Source organism: Carassius gibelio, chromosome B7, assembly GCF_023724105.1.
Source record: "Carassius gibelio isolate Cgi1373 ecotype wild population from Czech Republic chromosome B7, carGib1.2-hapl.c, whole genome shotgun sequence".
Taxonomy (NCBI): domain Eukaryota; kingdom Metazoa; phylum Chordata; class Actinopteri; order Cypriniformes; family Cyprinidae; genus Carassius; species Carassius gibelio.
The window spans coordinates 20398771-20413644 of NC_068402.1; the positions used below are offsets into that span (position 1 = coordinate 20398771).

General features: G+C 38.7%; 1 protein-coding gene across 3 annotated transcripts; it reads right to left on the reverse strand.

Moving 5' to 3' along the window:
• Window positions 1-2935: 2935 nt before the first annotated feature.
• On the reverse strand, window positions 2936-14643 carry htr5ab (5-hydroxytryptamine (serotonin) receptor 5A, genome duplicate b). 3 transcript variants are annotated; one of them, XM_052560408.1, is made up of 4 exons: window positions 14160-14643; window positions 9273-10363; window positions 4025-4141; window positions 2936-3116 (listed from the first exon to the last, which is right to left on the reverse strand). In XM_052560408.1, the coding sequence occupies exons 2-4, from the start codon at window positions 9978-9980 to the stop codon at window positions 3057-3059; spliced, it is 885 nt and encodes a 294-aa protein (XP_052416368.1). In that variant the 5' UTR covers window positions 9981-10363; window positions 14160-14643; the 3' UTR covers window positions 2936-3056. The 3 variants fall into 3 exon arrangements, with proteins under 3 accessions (XP_052416368.1, XP_052416367.1, XP_052416369.1); XM_052560407.1 differs by having other exon boundaries at window positions 2936-4141; window positions 14160-14641; XM_052560409.1 differs by lacking the exons at window positions 2936-3116; window positions 4025-4141 and adding an exon at window positions 7869-8246.
• Between the last annotated feature and the right edge of the window lie 231 nt (window positions 14644-14874).

Sequence of the window (14874 nt, forward strand, 5' to 3'; positions counted from 1 at the left end):
ATGCCATTTAATGCATTTCTTTCATGTTTACAGAAGTCTTCGGTGCTTGCCTGAGAAGTCTAGCTGTTCGAGAGGAACACTAACATACCTCCAGCTGGAGAGAGTAGCAGGTCTTGTTAATCAAGCTCTCATCAGATGACTCTCAGATGATCCCCATCTACCTATGGAAATATGACACCTATCTAAGCATTCATATATAAGGTCCCTCAGTATTATCAGCAGTTTTCACATTGCTCAATAGCTAATTACCCTCCTCCATCCCCATCCACTACTAAAATGTGTACATAAAATTATTGATCTTTTTGTTGGTTCTGTTTACCCTTATCGCTGCTCTTACCCATGCTAGGCTGCATGGATACACAGAGTTCTTGCCCAGAAAAGAACCATACCATTGAATTGAACAAATTGCCAACGCTTTGGTACATTCTTGCAATTGATACATGTTTATACAAATATCTCCTGTTTCCTACATAATCATTTGTATATGTGGTGGTCAAAATATATTATGCTGGTTGTCTGTCAAATAGCAACCACCCCAAAAAGTCTAGACATTAGTTCACGAAGTCATAAATTTAAATAGTTTGAACCAGCTGTCATAAGCAGTCAAGCATATTTTGTGTCCTGAATTAATGAACTGCTCTGCAGGTGAATCTATGAAGGTGGAATCCGACTGATAGGACATTCCAAAGGATTATTTTTATGCTGCATTGCAAGGGAAGAAATGTCAGAATCCTGCCCTGACAGCCTTGTCTGTCCTGCCTTTGTTTAGTCTGTGTGTGTGTTTAGGTCATGTCCACACGTACATGGGTATTTTTAAAAACAGAATTTTCCCTTTTTTAAATAAACTCCATCCACATGAAAACGTGAAAGCATGCTATGAAGCACTGTCAAGCGCATGCCAAGCCAACAAGTGGTGATATAATCTCAACTGTAAAGCCATGTTGGCCAATCAGAAGCCTGAAAAAGTTTCCAGTAGGTGGAGATAACGACACATACTCCGATGCACAAGCCAAAATCTTTGGTTTCGTTGTCTACATGACAGCACTGTAACCGGAGTTTTGAAAATCTTCACCTTGGCAGGAGTTTTCAAAGATTTTGGGTTTCATTGACCTGGTGCTGCATTTGCATGTGGGTGAATGGCCAAACCAAGAAAAAGCTGCGGTTTTGGAAATAACCACGTTGGTGTGGACAGAGCCTCAGTCTTGTTAGAGCTTGTTATTCAGTATATTGCATCCAGTCTAGTTTACCTCTTGTTAATGGTTTTTATTTGTTCCTAAGGTTAGTCTATAGTCTAGTTCCAGTCTTTGTGGTTTAGTTCTTGAACCTTTTGATTTTTTCCTTTGATTTTCTTTCTGGTTTTCAGCAAGGTTGCTGTCTTGTCTTAACTTTGTTTATATTTCTAGTCAGTTATTCATAGCTTTATCCTAATAAAAGTTCCAGTCTACTATTTTTAGTATTTGTTTTATTACTTTTGTCTTTCCTTTTCAGTTGTATGTTTTATCTCCCTAGTCTTTTGCTAGTCTTTATTTTTGATCTGTGCCTATCTCTTGTCTCTCCTGTTGTCCTGTCTTTGTGCGTGTCTGTCATGTTTGTTCCTGTCCTGTTTCCTGAGTCCTCCCTGGTCGCTGATTCTTCAGACCTGACAGACATTTTGATGCTTCAAGCCAAGGGTTACCACCCCCAGGGCCAAGCCTGTGCTTCCTTGAGCTGCTACTTTATCTAGTCCCCTTTGCCACAGAGTCTGGAACTACCCCCATCCCTAATCCACCTGTTCTCCTGTCATGTACCTGCCCTATTGTGTGGACTGTCTTCCTGCCTTTTGTGTTCCCATTTTTTTTTATAAACTTGGTTTCCCCCCGTTTATTCTGAATCTGAGCCCTCCCTTGCCAAACCGTGACAACAAATCCCTTTAGATGTGGAGGAGAATCTGTGGTCCAACAGACCGGGACGTCAGGGGGGTGTACAAAGACTGCACTGTGAATCCTCTTACAGTGCTACATTTACAGTTTTAGTAGGGTTTTTCTACATTCCTATGTATTGGACAATCCTATCCACAGATTGTATCAAAATCTGAAATTGACACAAAATGAGTTAATTGAATTGAAGAATAGATTGTTTTATTCTTACAGTTATAGTCGCCTGGATGGTACAGTCACAAATATATAAACTGAAGAAGAGCAAGACAAGCCATTACAACACAGGTTGCATGCTGTGTTTGTCCAATCAATAATATTGACAACGTAAAATTCATGAACGTACCATGTGAAACGATTCCTTTATAAGTGGGAAACATGGAAAACAATAAAGTAAGATTGAGTATTTGTGTAATGCCCTATCATGTTCAAAGTAAGCACATCAAGAGAGAACATATTTATGTTCATTTGCTCTTTGCTTTTCCATCTCTCAGTATCTGGCTCTCCATATTCAACCTCACCATAGACATTATTTGATTCTTACAGACACACATGCAATGTAAAATTTTGTGATGCCCTAAAGCTGAGTGTATGGATAATGGATGAACTGACAAACTGATGGACAGTCTTGAAACATGGATAGTATTTCAAAGAGATGGGGTGAGATCAGTGCTCTCATACTTATTGTGATTCTCTGCACATGCACTGGAAGCATTTGATAACTGCTAGGGGCATAACACAGCTGTCACTGACCTTCTCATTCATTTTAGTATTAGCATGTATTTTTTCTAATAGGAGAATCTATTTCAGTTAGGACAGTGACCAAGAAATTTGGCTCGGACATGTGTGGACAAGCCTCTATATGGCAATACAAAATCGGAAGGACTTCACCATCACTTAAGACAAAGACAGGTTGAGAGACATTGAGCTTTGTGCATTGTCTTATTTACTGAACCTCTGATTATTGATAACCAATGAAAAGAGTAATTATTCTGTTTTCTTCAATAACCTGGAATGCAGGATCAATTCATATCTTTTATTTAACACTTGCAGCACGGCTCCCATCACAAAAGAATTGCAGACTTGTTTACATTTAATTTCACGTAATGTCCATATTCCAGCTTACTCTGCTACAATGGTAGCTTACAAAGACGAAAGCTGCATCCTTTCATGGTCATGCACATGAATGCTGAGATGTGCTGCCTGAAAACAAAGGCATTTATGAGGCCATTTATAACAACCATTTTTGTCAAAATTTCCATTTCACTTTATTACACCATGTACCACCTGAAATCATGTCTCGTCTTTGTACATCTTTTACAAATCGACTTTCTTCTTAAGGAAAAATTAGTTCTATGAAAGGAAATGTGATGGAAATACAAATTGCTTCTTAGCCAGGTCATTATTTAGGGGAGTGAAAGGATATGAATCAGGCCAGATTTTTATAACGTGTACATATGCCTACTTTGTGTCTCCATTGACAGAAGAAAAATGGCTTTGATATCCTTCAAGAACAATGGAAAACAACCATGGTTGTTCTCTCAAGAGTTCACAGAAATGGTGAGGACTACAGACGGTTTGCTCGGTGTCTGAATGAGTGTTTCAGTTTTGCAAGAGGACACTGGTTCGGCAGACATTATCCGAGCACTGATGAATTAACAGATAGTGCCAAACTTATCTAGCCATGAAGACATCAGCACCAGCAGCCATTCACAGACAGATGTTATCACCAGCAGGTGAAAATCTGAACACCCCTTTTCTCCTGAAACAACAGTTAGAGCGAGTGCATTGATTTTGTATCTTCTGTGTCTGAACTGAGAAGGAGGATTCTTTTGATGTTCTTCTCACCGTCTACTCATAAAACCTAAAGGTTTTCATTTTGGTTTTTCTGTTCCTCATCGCTGTCTGGAAAAGAGGTTTCTAAATGCGTTGTTGTAGTTCTTGTTAAAGGCTGTGTAGATGAGTGGGTTAAAGAAGGAGTTTGAGTAACCCAGCCAAAGGAAGACACTTTTCCAGACAGGAGGGATGTCGCATGAACAGAGTGGAATGATGAGCTCAGCAAGGAAAAAGGGAATCCAACAGAGAACAAACACACCAATCAGGATGCCCACCATCAAAGCCGCTCTCCTCTCTTTCTGTTCTCGCCACGTCTCGCCATCCGTCTGGAACGATACAGTCGCGTGACGAACTGTGAAGGCCATCTGTGGCTGTCGTTCAGCCTCCTTAACCTGGCAGTAAACAAACAGGATGATGAAGAAAGTTATTGGTAGTGTTAATGAAGCCCACAACTATCTGAAAGTAAATTAAAGTATTTGCTTTTTTTTAAATGAAAGCTTAAATGGTTCACCATTGCCTGATAGCAGACAACTTTTTTGGCTTTCCTACAATCTATATCAACCTCATCCACTTTTTGTCAAAATGGAGTCTCTGTGATCAGTTGTGTGTCAGACGGGTTTGGATCAACTATTCACAGATTAATAGACAACGAAGTGTTAAATTAATATCTCATAATTCAAAATGTAATCAAAAACACTTTGAAGCCGTATAACTTTGTGAGGCAGTAAAAAAAAATCATTTTGTACATATCTGTCTAGACATCACATTTTTACTACACTGATCTTTAAAGGACACCCGCTATGCTTTTCTTGAATTTACCTTTCCTTTAGCGTGTAATGTAACAGTTTGCATTCAAACGATCTGCACAAAGTCCATGTCAAATAGAGTAAATCTTTCCAACAGAAAACACTTGCATGAAATACCTTGTTTGTAGTCCTGCCATTATTTCCATGACTTTGCTACGTCACTATAGGTGCATTAATGCCATGTCGTAATTAACATATTTACAAGATTCTAACTTGTAAAAAGCATTCACCTCCTTGTAGAATGTGTAATTACAACTTAGTTAAAATGTAAGAGAGTAAACTGGAAATTTTCCTAGAGCTCCGATCATGTGACCACTGCAGATTGGCATTGATAGTGTTGCCATAGAAACATAATTCTGAATCCGAGGATGTTACCGTTCAGAGTAGAAAGTCATGTGTTGTCATCTAGAAACTACGGTAATTATTACATGCCGTGAACGCATCACATCATACACATTTGCATAATGCCCACCTACTAGTTGCTCTGGCCTGCTCTCAAAAAACATTGTTTATTTGAATTCGCTATATCGAGAAGACAATTTTTTTTTGTTGTTGCAATGCCACAGTTACCATAGATCTAATGCTGAAACCCCTGTAGCTGAGTCTATTCCACATACATGCATTAATGCTGTAAAATACGAAGCAGTTTTCCACAGCTTTGTAAAACTAACGTAGCTTCTGCAACATGTTGTTATGTGAAAAATCTCACATTGTTTCCCTTGAAAGCAGAGGTGTGAAGTTTCAGACTTAGATTTACTGTATTTGCTCCCGAGGTCAGTGGCGGCTTGTATGGGGGAAGCAGGGAAGGCACAGCTTCCCAAAATGTTTAGGTGAAAATGGGAGGAGGACGATTTAATGTTAATAAAATTCACAATTAATTTCACTTCATGTCTCAGAAAGTGTATTTTTTGTTTGTAATTTCACAACTACAATAACATTACATGTTACTGAAGTTGAAAGGTGCAGCTTTTCTATCGCAAATGTGCTGAATCTGCTGATATAATTACAACCGCTAGGTGATAGAGAGGGGGAGGGGGAGGCCGGGGGAGAGCGGAGCTCTACAAATCAGCCAAATCACAATCGAGTGTTCACTTTCAGCGCTGAGGAGTGTTGAGAAAAGAAAACTCTCAGGGGAGGCTAACTGGTATATCAACCAATCATCATAGAGACGGACATTACATGATATTAGTTTAAACATCTCCCACTGTGCTAATAATGTAAGTATTTGATGAGTAGTGATATTGAATATTTGATCGCTGACAGATTTACCAAGCTGTCATTCAAACAGTATAAATACAAATTAAAAATAAAGAGAGTACATACCTAAGCTGGATATAGGCTAATATAGCAGTCGGCTTAATTAAATAGCATAGCAGGCAGCTATCTTTTAACACATGGATGGTTGTTTGCTTCAAATGGTAGGAAGTGAAATTATATTATCTTGTGTATGTGTGTCGTTTTCTTTACGTTTTCTGACTAAAAGCAGCCAAAAAGCCATTTCAAAGCAGTTAAGCAAATAACAACAATAATAATAATCATCAAAAATCCCCGGACCAATACAATTAGTGTGCCTCCTCTATTTTAAGACCCACGAGCCGCCAAATGCACCAAGTTCACCAAAGCATTTGGGACAATTGGCCCACAGTCACCCTTTTGGAAAATTGTCTTTAGTAATATTCTAGATGATTCTCTATGTGAGCAAATCACCAACATGTATAATTAAGCAATATCACAGATTATCACAGAAAAAAAGTTTCAAAAGTATCATCAAGGTTTATGTGTTGCCAAGCAACGCACAGAATAACAGTGTGTTAAACTCTACTCCACTTCCATAACATTCACAAACTCTAATCTAGAACAGGATAAACAGACAAGTAGAGTGATAAACAGTGAAACATCACAGTGCTTTTATATGAACTATTAACTTTAATAGTTAACTTTATTTAATTTATTAACATTATTAACTAAAGTGCAGCTTATCCAATCAAATTAGAAGACCAGAACCAATGTTTAAGATCTAACTTTAATATGAACACTGCTTTCTTTGTATTTCCTCTTGTGTTTTTAAAAAAGTATTTGAATTTGCTTTAAGCTTTTTGTTTGAAAGGCTGTAGTTGAGTGCACGGAGTACTGTGGCAGAACAAAGCACAATTACTGCGTATATGTTGTGTTCGTTTGTGCATTTTGACAGATAAAAGAGGCAACGAAGCAATAAATTGATTTTTTGGATCAGTTTATGTTAGTGAGAAGATGTGTGTGTGCAAATTGTATGAAAAAGGAGTGGCAGCTGGTATCTGACACACCCCAAAGATGCCACATTCTCTCATTAAATTCTCTGCATTGAATGTATGTATAGGATGCTGGTTGTATTGGTTGCTTTTGTAGATGTTCTTTTGTACATTTTCTTTAATATTAGAAATTAATACTTTTTCTATTTCAAATTATCAAATAATTAAAAACACATTTTACAATATATACACATTTTGTCTATAAGCATGTTTTAAAATAGTATATAGGTTGGATTGTTATGAAGTTTGCCTTTCTTACTATCAAATGTCATTTCTTATTCATCATTACACTGACACAGAGGATAAATTTAGTAATGAAAAAAAAAGAAAAGAAAAGACAAAAAGGTGAGCCATACAGAGAAGAAAGGAAGAAAACAGAATTAAATGAAAGACAGAAGAAGAATAAAAAAACTGAATTAGGCTTTATTTCCCCTTGAGGAAAGAGGGTGGAGATAGAGCATCCACCCAGTCTAGATTTTTTATGTGATTAATCCAAACTTTATATATGGAGAATTTAAATTGGAGAGTGACAAACTAATTATAGGATTGTTGTTTAAACGTTATAGTCATGTGGTGTTATTTAATGTGAAATTAATCACTAAAATTTTATTATGTTGAAAACATTAGAACATTAACATTATCTGGGAATCTAAAAAGCCAATACAGAATTTTATATTTACAAATGATTGTTCGGTGTGAGGAAGCTGCTTCTAATTATACCCTTTTCCTTCACTCTGGGCATGTGTTTGTTGAGCGGGAACTGTGTCAATGTGGGGCAGGTGTCAGCTCCTGCGGGTTGAGCCTACCTTCTGAGGAAATAGCTCTGCGGTCTTCACTGTTATCCAAACATTTCTATTCTTTCTGGGGTTTTATTTAGCCCTCTTGATCTATCTATCTATCTATATATCTATCTATCTATCTATCTTTCCATCCATACACACAGTGGCAAGAATACATTAGACCCTTGAAAAAAATCTGAAATTCTCTATTAATTGCTAACAGAATCTCTTTTAACATACAACCAGTTGTACTCTTTTACATTTTATTGAAGACATTATGTGATCATTGACAGTGCAGGCTGCCAGTAAAAAGTCAGTGAAACTCTGTTATGACTTCTCCAAAAGCTAATTGGAGTCAGTTGGAATTATGGGTCAGACAGGTGTCCTAGCCACTAAATGAAAGCATACAAAGCCTGATTACTTTTAAATATGCTCTCATACTAACAGATTGGTTAATGTAAACCATGCCTTGATCCCAATAGCTTAAAAAAGCATTAAGAGATGCAAAAAGATGGATCAGCTATACAAAAGTATTGCTTATGAATCCACAGTAAGAGACTGAAGAAATGTAGAAAAGTCTGGACGTTGATACCCTCCCTAGGAGCCGGCATCCTGCACAGATGACTAAGAAAAAAAAAAAAAAAACAAGGGTAAAAACCAAAGACCCTTCGAAAACTCTACAAACTGCAGAAGTCTTTACTCAAGTGTCCACTATCACAAAAAAATAAATAAATACCTGAACAAAATGGTGTTCCTTAAAACGATAACAACAGGGAAGCCATTGCTGCCAATAAAAAATGAGGTATGTCTCATGTTTAACCAAGACAACTAAGTTCTGTCATGACAACTCTGCTTTAGCATGGTAATGTACATGACAATATTAATGTGTTTGGTCTTGGCGGAACAGATCTGCTATGCTTCTGATTCGACAGAGCAAGTATTGAGACTTGCTACTGCCAATACAGTATACATGCTGCTGTGAAATACTGCTGTTGCCCATCTAACATATATTAAACAAGCCCCATATATATATTCACTGTGCCATGTGAATAATGATCTGATTATGTCAGATTGAATTAGAAGTTATCAACATGAACCATCTAGAGTTTCATGACAGAAATTTGCATGCGTTCCACAACATTACAAATTCTCTATGAACAATTGGGGCAAACACCAGCTCCAAAACCTGATCTCAACTGTAAAGCATGGTGGACAGAGCATCATGGTTTAATGCTGCTTTGCTGCCTCAGGGTGTAGACACTTTGCAATCATTAAGAGAACAAAGAATTATAACGTGTATTAAGACATTATAGGAGAATATCAGGACAGCAGCTAATGACTTCAATCTTCAAACAGGCTGGGTGATGCAACAAGACAATGACAAATCACTAGCACTAACTAAAGAATGGCTGAGAAGAAGATGCCTGGGTCCTAACCTTGAGCTGATTACGATTCTGTGGCATAGCCTTAAAGAGGGCTGTGCTATCAAAACAACACAGAAACATGGATACTAAACTGAAACCGATTTATGGGGAGGAATGGTCCAGTAGATGCAGAAATTGTCCACTAGATGCAGAAATTTCAAAAGGGTTATCAAACTTATTCTTGCCACAGTAAATATATTCTTATATAATCCTAATTTTTTTTTACCTCTATGACCTCAGCCATGGGTGTGATGGTGTTGGTCTTGCGAGAGCCAATGCGGAACTTGGCAGCCTTGTATATCTTCCAGTAGACAAAGAGCACCACACAGAGGGGCAGGTAAAAGGCTCCAAATGTGGAGAAGACTGTGTAAGAGGGCTCCTGGCTTACTTGACAAGTCAGGCTGTCTTCTGAGTATGTCTCACCCCAACCGAAGAGTGGCGAAAGCGAGATAACTGAAGAGAGCACCCACGTGAGGCCAATCATCACATTGGAGATTCGTTTACGTGTCTTCAGTGTATATTCCAGGTGGCGTGTGATGGACCAGTAGCGATCTAGGGCAATGGCCGTCACATTCCAGATACTGGCTGTGCAGCAGAGCACATCGCAGGAGATCCAGACCTGACACAAGGCCCGACCCAGAATCCAACGCCGGCCATAGAGCTCCCTAACCAGACTGAGCGGCATTACCAGTCCTGCAACCATCACATCTGAGATGGCCATGGAGGCAACCAGGTTGTGGGGAACACGATGGAAGGTACGCACCCTCAGGATGGTCACCAAAACCAGAAGGTTCCATACAAAGGTGGCCACCACTAGCATTGCCAGCAAAGTGAGCGTGAGAACACTGAACACAGAAAATGGACGGTACAGATTACCCGATTCGGATCCTCCGGAGGTATTAGCCGAGAGATCTGTAACGTTGGGTTGAGTCATGGCAGCATGTGACAGTATGCAAATAGATATCTGGCTCTCATTAGAGGACAATGTGAAAATAAATGTCCATGTCAGATTGGAGGAATTTTGTACTGTTCTTTAGGTCAGGCATGGTTTTCTTGTTGGATGTTTTCAAGTTCATTCATTTGAAAAAATTTGCAAGAGTTCATTTTTTGAGTGGGCGTCATGTGTTCTTGGCACTACAATTTGTGAGCTTATTGTCCTTTAGCTCACAGTTCTGTATGTTGGTCACTGAAAAGGTAGGCGTTTTAAAGTGCTGCCATACTGATTATGGATGACATTATAATGCACACATTGATAATCATTTTCAGTTTCAGGTTCTCAGAACACACATCTGAAGGAGTGAGAAGCCATCCTCCATCCTATAACACAAGAAAAAAGGGCATAAATAAGTTTCATATTTCATCCAACAAAATCGTCTTATTTAGCAACCACCCGAAACAGAAAACAGCTCTAGGCTATGGAATGGGCATCTTTCTTTGTGCTCAGATTTCCTGACTTTTTATGATATGACTTGCTCTTATTTTAGCCACTCAAGTCATCTGTACAATAGAAACCTGACAGGGAAAATGATTTAAAGCTTATTCTTTATTATTTTGACTCAGCTAATAATAAATTGGCTTTTTTATTATTTATTTGTCTGTAATTCAGTCCATGGAGTCCTTGAGGTTTTATATCCTCCTTTGGGTTAGATGTAATTTGTTCTAAGTGCTTGTGAAACAGATTAGGTTCAATTATTCGTAGCAATTGAAGTTACACAGGAGACCTCAATTGACAGGCGTCTTCATATTGACCTTCTTGCAATAATGTCAGCTGGTAAAGATCTATCCCACAGGAAAAAGCATCTTTATCCCAAAAGCACAGCCATCTACATTTAAAAGTAGCTGTACCAGAGACTGTCAAAGAGACAGATATTATTAGAGAGCCAAAAGGCTTTGATTTTCATTAGTTCCTGGTTTATGAGTGTCAAAATCGCTCCTCTGTTGGCCTTCAAAACTCAATTAGGAGTACAAAGGCCAGCATGCTTGTCAGGAGAGCTCAGTGGTAGAGTCATCAAAACATCAAATACCTGTCAGCAGCACAACAGCGAAGGGAATATCACAAGCTGTCGTGTCAGTGATGACAACAATGAGAGGATTGAGTTTTCTGTCCTGTTGATTGCTGTATGTGCTTGCCCTCTGTTTGAAAAGAATTAAACTAACACAGATATCATACTTGTTTTCTTTTGGCTGAAAAGAGACAAAGCATAAAAATAGAAACTACATGGGATTGCTGGCAAAAGGGTCCTACTGAGGTGTCAACAGACATTTCGTGTTGATTAACGTACCTCTGATTGCCAAAAGTACATATCATTACCCAGCATGCTCATCAGTGAGTCTGGAGTCTGTCCTGTCAGGAGGAACAGAGAGGAAACACACAATGTCCACACTCGACAGGCTCATTACCACACACAAGCGCAGAGGAACACTGATTACAGATTCCCGCTCATTCTTTCTCAGTGCTGCTGAGCTGTGTTTGCGCTGTTGGTACGACTCTCTAGGAGAAATCACTAAGGAGAAAATGACATTTATGGATAAGATCTAAGTTATACATCAAAAACATCCGTCATAGTGGCTTGCTAAAATTGCCTACCCTTATTTTTGAGGATATTCATCCTTTTACCTATAATTCCGCCCACTTTCATCTTTCTTCTCTCTTCTGCATCTCTTCATGTCATCTTTAAATCTTTCCCTGCTCTCCTTCGCCTCCATCTCCTTTATTAGCTTGTGGCCAAAGCCATGAAATTGGACACACATGCACCTAAACACATGATCTGTAGCAAGAAATGCCCTCAGCACGTTGTCTTTGGTGGTGTTCAGCTAATCATCTCTGACAGCTTCCCCTCAGCAAATCAACCAGGGCACTGGACACACACGCTGAGATAAAGACACCTGTCATTTATAGCCATTCCCACAAGAGTGAGATGAAACAACGGTTTATTTCTGGCTTTTTACGAGCTTCAGAGGACAAAAAGCATTCTGTTGTGTTTTAGAGTCTTTGGGTCTTATTTACTTAACATGCCACATGACAGAGAAATAAACAGTATGATATTTAAGGGATAGTACACTCCAAAATGAAAATTCTGTCATCATTTACTCACCATCATTTGGTTTTGAACCTGTATGACTTCTGTAGAACACAATAGATGATGACATGTCATTCATATCGGAGTGAACTATCCCTAACAGAAAGAGACAAGGATATATGTGTACCAATACACTTTGAAATACTCTTTTACACATACGGCATGCTCTTGGAACTCTTTAATGGACTGTTCAATTCTGTTAGTCTAGGCTCAATATTTAACAATGTCCTCGGGGTGATAAACTCAAGCAATTAACCTGCATGTTCTTAAATGCTTTGAACCTTTTTTGACAACAACATTTAACTTTTCAACCTGATTAGAAAGACAAGGAGCTGGTTCCCAGGGTGGCTGGAGATAACTGGTAAAGGTTCCACAAGGTTAATTTCCAATTAAGGTGATGCAGGAACTGAATAGTTACAGAGATCACAATTCTGTGCTGTCAATATGGTGCTCTCGAGCACAGCACATAACCACAAGCTGCCGCAGGGGGCTGTCGCTGCAATCAGTGTAGTGCAAGCTATTTTGAATAAATAAAATTGAATATATCTGACTTGAATAAAATGGGTCAATTTAGGTGTTACCACATGAAGTACCACATTTTTTCAGTGCCTTGACTCATTTGGATGTATACGGTGGATATTATCGTGCACAAGCTTAAACATGCTTAAACAAGGTTTGATGATTTTAGTGGGTCCTCTAAGCTTGGGAATTTTTCTAAGCTGGTCTGACTGAGAAAGCAGCTCACAGAAAGGCAGAACCAGTAGGACAAGGACTTTTGTGTTTTAGCAGATGAAGACATCTAGTAATGGCGAGCTGTACTTATACAAGGTTAAAGAAACAAGACAATACAAATCTAGTTTACAATAAACCTAGTGATTTTTTAATTGTTATAAAATTATGTAAATGCATATGATTGGTCTGTGGTCTCTAGATAAACCAAAAGTACTTAATGAGGGCAATTATGACAGCCATTGAACAGAACTGTATTAGGATAGTGCTTTTGTTTGTCAAAATGTAAGCAGCAATAAGAGTCCACAATTAATACACCAGTGATAACATTACATTTCTAATTATACTTGTTCTAATGAGAGGGGGTTACTGCACACAGACAGAGAGAATGGTTTTACCATGTCAATAAACCTACTTCTTAGAGAGATAGAGGGACAAATTCATTCAATGGATTTACTCTAAAGCGGCCGAAAATAGTTCAGCGAGAGATGCGTCTAATGCGCCACACAATAACATTAAAAAGCACATATAATCACTCGCTCTTTCATGACACAATATTCCCTTTTCGTTAAGTTAGTGATATTTTCTGTTTGTTGGACCGACTGTAAACGACATGAGATTACTCATCTTGCTATTTTATGTTTTTGTGCCAAGAAGCGGAGGTTTATGTAGATAAATGCCCCAGCATTAATGCAAACTCCCTGATTGAAGCAATTGTCACTCAAATGTGGTTCTCGCGCGGTACTGAAGCATCATTTGCTGAGATCTAAGAAAATGCGCACAACTAGCAGCAACAACCTCATGAAAGCTGTAGTTCAGTAGTGTGCTGAAAACATCTCATTTAAACAACAACCTACTTTAAACTTGCCTTTTTCAAATTAACACATTTCAGAACTTAAAGCGAGAGATCATGAACGTAAAAAATAACGGGTGTTTACTTCTGGCTTCGTGACACGGGAGCAATCAAATGTTCCCCTGCATCCACTGGGGACAGAAACCCTCATTCCTTTTTTTTATATATACCTTTTAATTATGACATTTAAATCCCAAAGGCTTTAAAGGTGTTGCATTAAAGACGTTGTGTCCACACTTCCAAATATTTTCCCAGAGCTTTACATCCAATAAGAAAGGACGATAGTAAATAACATTTTGCAACGACCGCCCCAAATCACTTATTTTGAAATGCATAGGGGCAACATACTGTCCGCATATATCTCGGGAAATGTCGCCAATGCAGCACACTTAACATAGCGTTATTTACACTTTGCACACAGCAAATGTCTACTAAAGCTCTTAATACTCACCCTTAATTACAAAAGCAATACGAAGATGCTGCAAAAGTGCAGGATTGCTTCGCTTTTGGCTGTCGAGAGCAACTGTTCTGCCCACCTGAAACCGTCTTCATCCAAAAACACACTATACTTGAGTCAAGGCTTCAACACCGCATGTGGATTAAACCAATGTGTGGCGTAGGGGTGTTGCGTGCATACCGAAGGATTCTAGCTGCAACTATCACATCATCAGGACGTTAAGCTGGGGGCAATAAGGGACTCATGGAAATGCTGCAAACATCGGTAATTTGTACACTAATAACGGACCAAGAGCATGGTGATAATCTTAACTTTTGCCTCTCCTGAGCGAAAGTTATTAAAATTGATGTTGTATTTTAGTGACATGGAGTCAGCGTAGATCACGTTAACATTCTGCTCCACACAATGATCTATATTAATATTTAATTAGTTCATTCTGAAGCCAATTTCAGTTACAGCTGCTTTTGTCCCCCTCCCGGTCTAGCTTGGGTTTCCCTGAGCGCGCGCTTTCCTTTTAGGACCAGTGCGCGCATTACACTGGAAATGATCAATCTAGTGTGTGGCCACACACTGCTGAACTGAATCTAGAAAAGGTTTTCATATGTCAAACACAGTAACTAGCAGAGATTCTCATAATAGACAGAAAACGATTTCCTCAATGCCTTGACCCAAGACGGTCGATAATCCAATAACAAATGATGTTTGTAGT